The sequence below is a fragment of the Centroberyx affinis genome, unplaced genomic scaffold, assembly GCF_046629955.1.
Source record: "Centroberyx affinis isolate AG114_WGS23_722 - 3 ecotype Tasmania unplaced genomic scaffold, CSIRO-AGI_Caff_v1 ptg002753l_1, whole genome shotgun sequence".
In the NCBI taxonomy this organism is placed as follows: domain Eukaryota; kingdom Metazoa; phylum Chordata; class Actinopteri; order Beryciformes; family Berycidae; genus Centroberyx; species Centroberyx affinis.
The window spans coordinates 70,243-77,500 of NW_027280916.1; the positions used below are offsets into that span (position 1 = coordinate 70,243).

General features: G+C 47.6%; 1 protein-coding gene across 1 annotated transcript in view; it reads left to right on the forward strand.

Moving 5' to 3' along the window:
* Positions 1–5,381: 5,381 nt before the first annotated feature.
* Positions 5,382–7,258, forward strand: part of grin3a (glutamate receptor, ionotropic, N-methyl-D-aspartate 3A) — a gene marked incomplete at its 3' end in the record, with an annotated part of 46,670 nt that continues 44,793 nt past the window's right edge. Inside the window, exon 1 of the mRNA XM_071535714.1 lies at positions 5,382–6,170. Within this exon, the coding sequence (XP_071391815.1) occupies positions 5,382–6,170 (789 nt within the window). The remainder of the gene's footprint in view (positions 6,171–7,258) is intronic.

Below are 7,258 nucleotides of genomic sequence, written 5' to 3' on the forward strand. Positions count from 1 at the left end.
AGCTCAACATCACTTTAAACAGCATGTGTCATAACAAAAAAGACACACCACCGAATTGAGGAATAAGACTTTTTAAATAATTATTTGAATAATGTCTTGGCCCCAAGCCTTTTCTTTTGATTTTAGCTCATCATGAAACAATGCGGTGACCTGTGTTTGTTCATAGATGTTTGTGTGTGTGTGTGTGTGTGTGTGTGTGTGTGTGTGTGTGTGTATATTTAGGCCTGTGTGATCAGGTGTGTGTCTAATAGGTGCATTAACCTTGTTTTTTTGTTTTTTTCATGCCTTCAGATTTCATTTGTTCATCAGCCCATGTCGCTGGAGGGGGAATTGAACCATGGAGGAATTTGGTTGGCAGGTTTGAGGGTCAGTGACGTCACTACAGCAAGCAGACTGACAGAGAGACAGGCAGAGAGACAGACAGTGAGACAAGCAGACAGTTACGCAATAATAGAGGCAGGGAGGAGCACAGACAGACAGGTATGCAGCGGGATCAGCGGCCAAGCAGACAGGTGGAGAGGGAAGTGGGCAGCAAGGCAGACAGACAGGCACACAGATGAATACGCAATCAGACAGGTGGATATAGAGAGATATCCGGACAGACAAGGGAGAGGAGCAGATGCACAGACACACACCGGCAGAGTGTGAGACAGGCGGACAGACAGACACGTGTGCATTTAGATCAGCTAGCCGGACAGACAGGCAGAAACTTAGATCAAGAAAAAAGGGAAGTTGGACAGAGAGACAGGCAGGAAAGGAGCCAGCAGACAGACAGAAAAGACCTTGTGAAGCCAATTGTGCTGCATTCAATGTACTTGTACGTTTTATTGTATTTCTTTCAGCTGCATTCCCTTGTATGAAATGTGCTATATAAATAAATTGATTGATTGATTGTTGTGCACGGAGCCCCTCTGGGGTCACATGGTAGAAGAAAAAAACTCGATGTGTAAATCCGTGCGAAGGGATTTGTAAACTGTGCGCACGGATTTGTAAACCGGCTTTTAAGGCTTTGAGGAGGACACCTACGAGTTCTGTTCGTGTTTTCAACAGCTGCCGTCACCATGACAACCACGACACATTCGGCTGAAAGTCACCAGTTAACACGGTCACTCGTTAAACCGAAACAGAGTGGCGTTTCACCACGACCACACGGCCCATACAAACACAAACAAGTCAAGGGAGATTGATAAGACATTCAGGCTTACATGAAATCATATTGTGAACATTACTGTCCATTATTTGTCAACTTCCGGTGTAGAGCGGACATCCGGGCCAAGACTTCCTCTTCCGTCATAATGTTTACAGTCCAACGACGTCTCATATGTAAACTGTGCGAACGGATTGCGAAACAGTTTTGAAATCCGTGTGCACAGTTTACAAGTTTTTTTTTCTACCATGTGACCCCAGATGGGCTCCGTAGTTGTGAAAGCGGCTGTAAAGAATAATATTCTTCTGTTGAAAAAAACAAAAAAAAATGAGCATCTCCTCCGCTCCGAAGCGACTCGTTCTTCAAAGGGTTTAATTTCACGTGGCAGAGGTAATCTCTCCAACATGTGTGTGTGATTACACTGTCTTGTCATTAAGAGCTGGAATTAGAATGAACAGTGTGTGAGTGGAGCCTTGTTGAAAGTCCCATCCAGCATCCATACAGCGGTCTAATATTCCATTTCACCACAAGAGTGTAAATTGTAATGGAAAAAAAAACATATAAATGGAATTGCTTTTGGGTGCAGCAACAACAACAACAACAACAACAACAACTGCGATGATGGCTCTTTGAAAGATTCACTCTCATATCTCACCGTGCATCTTTCTCTCTCTACTCCTCTCTCTCTCTCTTTATACTCTCTCTCTGTGTTATTTTCTTCTCGTTTTTCTCACCCTCTGTTTTTGTTTTATTCTCTTCTCTGAACTATCTTACCCTTGTGTTTGTAATGCTCTCTATTCTTCACAAGATGTTGCCGTCGGAGCAGCCTCTCTCTCTCTCTCACTGTCGTCTCTCCTTCTTCTCCTCCTCTGTTTGCCTGTTTGCAGTTCTCACTACTCCTCTCCCTTGCTCCTCTTCCCCTCTATCTTCCTCTATCTTCCTCTCTCCTCCTCTTCCCTTCTGCTCCTCTCTCCTTTTTTTCCCTAATCTCCATCTTGCCTCCTCCCCATCAATCTCTCTTTCTGTTTTCTCTTCCTCTACTCCCCTTCCCTCTCCTTTGCTTCCTCCTCTCCTCTCCTCATCTCCTCCATCACCTCTCCTCCTCCTCTCCTGTCCAAACCTCTCCTCCCTCTCTCTCTCTCTCTCTCTTCTCTTCCTCTACTCCCCTTCCCTCTCCTTTGCTTCCTCCTCTCCTCATCTCCTCCATCACCTCTCCTCCTCCTCTCCTGTCCAAACCTCTCTCTTTCTCTCTCTCTCTCTCTCTCTCTCTCTCTCTCTCTGTCTCTCTCTCTGTTTTCTCTTCCTCTACTCCCCTTCCCTCTCCTTTGCTTCCTCCTCCCCTCATCTCCTCCATCACCTCTCCTCCTCCTCTCCTGTCTAAACCCCCCCTCTCTCTCTCTGCTTTCTCTTCCTCTACTTCCCTTCCCTCTCCTTTGCTTCCTCCTCTCCTGTCTAAACCCCCCCTCCCTCTCTCTCTCTGTTTTCTCTTCCTCTAATCCCCTTCCCTCTCCTTTGCTTCCTCCTCTCCTCTTCTCCTCCATCACCTCTCCTGCCCAAACCTCTCTCTCTCTCTCTTCTCTTCCTCTACTCCCCTTCCCTCTCCTTTGCTTCCTCCTCTCCTCTTCTCCTCCATCACCTCTCCTCCTTCCCCCTCCTCTCCTCTCCTGTCCAAACCTCTCTCTCTCTCTCTCTCTCTCTCTTATCTTCCTCTACTCCCCTTCCCTCTCCTTTGCTTCCTCCTCTTCTCTTCTCCATCATCACCTCTCCTCCTTCCCCCCTCCTCTCCTGTCCAAACCTCTCTTCTCGCTCTCTCAATCTCTCACCACCCTCTCACTCTCTCTCTCTGTCTGTTTTCTCTTCCTCTGCTCCCCTTCCCGCTCCTTTGCTTCCTCTTCTCATCTCCTCCATCACCTCTCCTGTCGAAACCTCTCTCCTCTCTCTCTCTCTCTCTGTTTCTCTCTCTCTCTCTGTCTTCTCTTCCTCTACTCCCCTGTCCAAACCTCTCTTCTCTCGCTCTCTCTCTACTCCCCTTCCCTCTCCTTTGCTTCCTCCTGTCCTCATCTCCTCTATTACCTCTCCTTCACTCTCCTCCTCTTCCTGTCCCCTCTGGTTACCACCTCCTCCTCCGCTCCTGTCCAAACCTCTCTCTATCTCTCTCTCTCTTTTTTTCTCTCTCTCCGTTCCTTCCTATCCCATTCTGTGAGGTCATGCTGCTATCAGATCAATCAAGGCCATTGATCTTCCAATATCCCAGTGGGCGTGCCTCTCATTTCAAGCCAGACCATTAGCCAATCATTAATCTAGATCAGACCATTAACCAATCATTAATCTGTGTCGCCTTTTCAACTGAGCCTGCTGATTGGGTCAATGGCGACCCCTGACCTGTGGGTTACCGCGGCAACAAGAGCCACATCAGTTAAACATTCCATCCTTCAACAGCTGTTAAGGTTCTAATTGGATGTCATTAGATATGATTAAGTAAAACAATTTTATTAAGGACAGGTGGCTGTCTCTCTCTCTCTCACTCTCACACACACACACACACACACACACACACACACACACACACTCTAATCCCTCTCTCTGCCACATAGAAGAAAAGAAGATACAGTTTACTAACATATTCCTATCCACAAAACATTAGTTGTTCACAATTGTACAATGTACAATCATATGTACATAAATCATCCAACAAACCCATCCAGGTTTATACACAGGAATATATAATATGTTTATTGTACAATGCAGGATTTGCTGATGTATTCTTGTATTCTTTGGATTATGCATGACAAACTATAGCTGCAATGAAACCTAGATGTGCAGAATGGAATATATTAAGAAGCATTGGCTGTCTCTGTTCTCTCTCTCTCTCTCTCTCTCTCCCTCTCTCTCTCTCTCGCTCTCTCCCTCACACACACACACACACACACACACACTTAAACACTCTTACACTCCTAAACAGATGATAGACCCCCTGGCTACATCACACATATGTTTTATTAACACCTAAGCGATGTAGACTCCATGTTCATGCTTTCATAAAACAAACAGTAAATCCAACCGGATCTACCTCACGCACCTCATCAGGGAATATGAAGATGTTCTTTATGCAACATAAGATCTGTTGCTGTCTGTCCTCTGGTTTATGCATGAAGCCAAAGCTACAGTGAAAATCAGCTGATCTGATGCATCAGGTTTGCATGCAGGATCTGCCTCAAGGTGGACTGAGCTGTGAGGATCTGATTTGGCTATAGCCTCTTTTTTTTCTTCCTTCTTATTCCATTCTCCTCTTTATTCTATTTATGTATGTATGTATGTATGTATGTACTGGTTTATCTATCTATCTATCTATCTATCTATCTATCTATCTGTCTATCTTATCTATTATCTATCTATCTTTATTTAGCTGTTTGCTTGTTTGTTTATTTGTTTGTTTTGCGTTATCCAACTTATGTATTTATCCCATTTATCCTCTTGACAGTCTAGTCAGCTGGAGGGGGGGAAGGGGGGTTGGTGGGTGAGGGGGGGGTGTTAAGGTAAGGATGGGGTTAAATCTCGCCGGAACGTGCGCAGAAGACCGCTCTCGTGCCGGAGGTCTCGCCGGTACAAGTGTCAGTATAGAGGGTGAGGAGCTCAGCGCGCGCGCTCTGGAAAGCTCTTACTTGGGTGTTTAACGTGGAAACAAAATATAACCCGAGCACCGGACGAAGTGATGCCTTGGCTCGTGCGCTCTGGATGTTAATGGAATATTTTTTTTTCTGCTAAAGCCATCAGATATTTCCATAAATCCGCAAGTGGTGGATTTCACTGTTTAGGAATGTGTTTGATGCGCAATGACATTTTTTTTCGGTATTTCCCCCTCTGGGCTTACCTACTCTCTTCTCTGCTCCATCGTTTTTCTGCTATTGGAATATGTGGAAATGTTACCGGTTGATTCTACGACCCGTTCAATATTCAAAAGGTTCGAATGATGAAAATCTTTTGAAATGAAAAACGGCACTTTGGGTTCAAATTTTGCTTGTGCGCTGCTCGTGCCCAGTCTCGCGCCTCAGCAGCCTGTTGTCTGTGTCGGTGGAGAAACGCACAACTTTGCCGCGAGCTGGAGCTGGAGCTGGTCTGAGCGGCGCACGCGGACCACACGCGGGGGGCCAGGAGGGGGACCAGCGGGGCGGCTCCGGTGCTCGGCCGTTTTGCCGTCGGACGGGGAATTTGGCGGAACTGTGGAGCGGTGATGATGAAGATGACGACGACGACGATGATGATGATGAACGGCCCAGGAGCTCGAGCAGGTACTGGGGTCCCGCCACCATCACTGTTGCCGCTGCTGCCGCTGCTGTGCGCTCTCGTGCTTCTCCCGCCGTGCGCTCACTCGCACCCGCAGCCCTGCCAGGTGCTGAAACGGATCGGTCACACCGTCCGGCTCGGGGCGCTGCACGTCCAGCCCCGCCTGCTCTCCGCCACCGTCGGCAGCGGGTTTGAGGACTGGGACACCGGGGACGTGGTCGGGGGAGCTTCGAGGGAAACGGGAGAGCGGCGGCTAGAGTTGGAAAAGCAGGTCAAAACAAGTGCCGGTGCGCCTGGCTACGGAAGTCTGAGGACTAGAGGCGCCGTTAACGGGCAGCGGGGCGCGAGCAGGAGTAAGAGCCTGGCACGGCAGCGAGAGGAGACCGCCTCGAGGGAGAACCGCGTGTTTGCACCCCGGGATTCGGTCCTCGTCGCGGTCGAGGCTCTGAACCGGGCCGGTTTGCTGCCCTACAACTTAACCCTGGAGCTCGTGATGGCCGTGGGGTCCGGGCTCGGCGAGCTGCCCGCGTTCTCCTTCTCCTCCGCGGGCAGCCCCGACTGGGAGGACCCGCTGTCCTTCTTGGAGAGCGTGTGTCACACCGTGGTCGTGCAGGGGGTGTCCGCCATGCTCGCCTTCCCGAGGAACCGGGACGAGCTCGTGAAGTTGGAGTTCGTCTCGGTCGCGCTCCAGGTGCCCGTCGTCAGCGTAGTGCAGAGGGAGTTCACGCGCCACAGTGAGGTAAAAGTTACTAAACACACCTGAACTGTTGATTGCATGTGAACTGCACGCACACATGCTGAACCAAGGATGCTGACTTACAGTAGGAGTGTAAACAGTGATGTTATGGTGAATACAAATGTGGGTAAACTATGACTGGTGATAATCATAAGGCAAACAACCACCCATACCAATTATATTTTCAGAGAAGCACACAACACAAGATAATTAATAACAGCATATGTTGTGTTAGAATGTATTGTCATTAACATGTTGTGTTGAAAAGTAACACAAATGTCTTCTGTCCCAAAGAAGACACACAGATGTGTTAAAAATGCCACATCCTTTAAATGTAGGGCATTTCCCCTTAAAAGGCCTTATCATCAAATAACCCAAATCAATTTGATTCTGCTCACTAAGACACATAAGATGCTTTTAGACCATAAAGATTTATGTCAGCCTGAAACAGTCAGGTAAAATGAGGTTAGGTGGATTTATTATCAGCTGCATCACTAGGTGTAAACAAATGCTGTTTGCTGTGTATCCCGCATCCCACTGTGTGCTGGGAAGAGTTTGAAGCGTGAGAGAGGAAACATATTCTACTTCTTCTCCTTCTCCTTCTCCTCCTTCTTCTTCTACTTCTGTTCCTACTCAGTGTCATATTCATATTGCTGCTATTTTGTGCTGTTAGTCAGGCATGAACTCTTCCCTTTGATGCAGAGCAGTACCAATGGTAAAAAAAAATAATAACTCGAAGCCCACTTTCAGGACCCTCATTAACCTACAGCGGGGATGCAGTTTGACGCCAGTGGAAAGCTGATGTTCTTGTCTTTCTTTCCGTGAGCATTTGGTTGAGATGTGTCAGATAAACACAGCAGTCACTTCAGACCGAGCAACAATTCAGCACCATGGAGAGAGAACAACCGCTCTCTGAAATCTATGGCTGCCCTCTCTCCAACGAAGCACCAAGAGAGTGGTTTCCCTTTTCTCTCTCTCTTGAATAGAAAGCCATAAACATGCTTACAAGTGAACTACAGATTGAAGGCTTCGTGCACACTCAAACACCCACACACACACACACACACACAGCAGCATTGACCCAAGGTTGT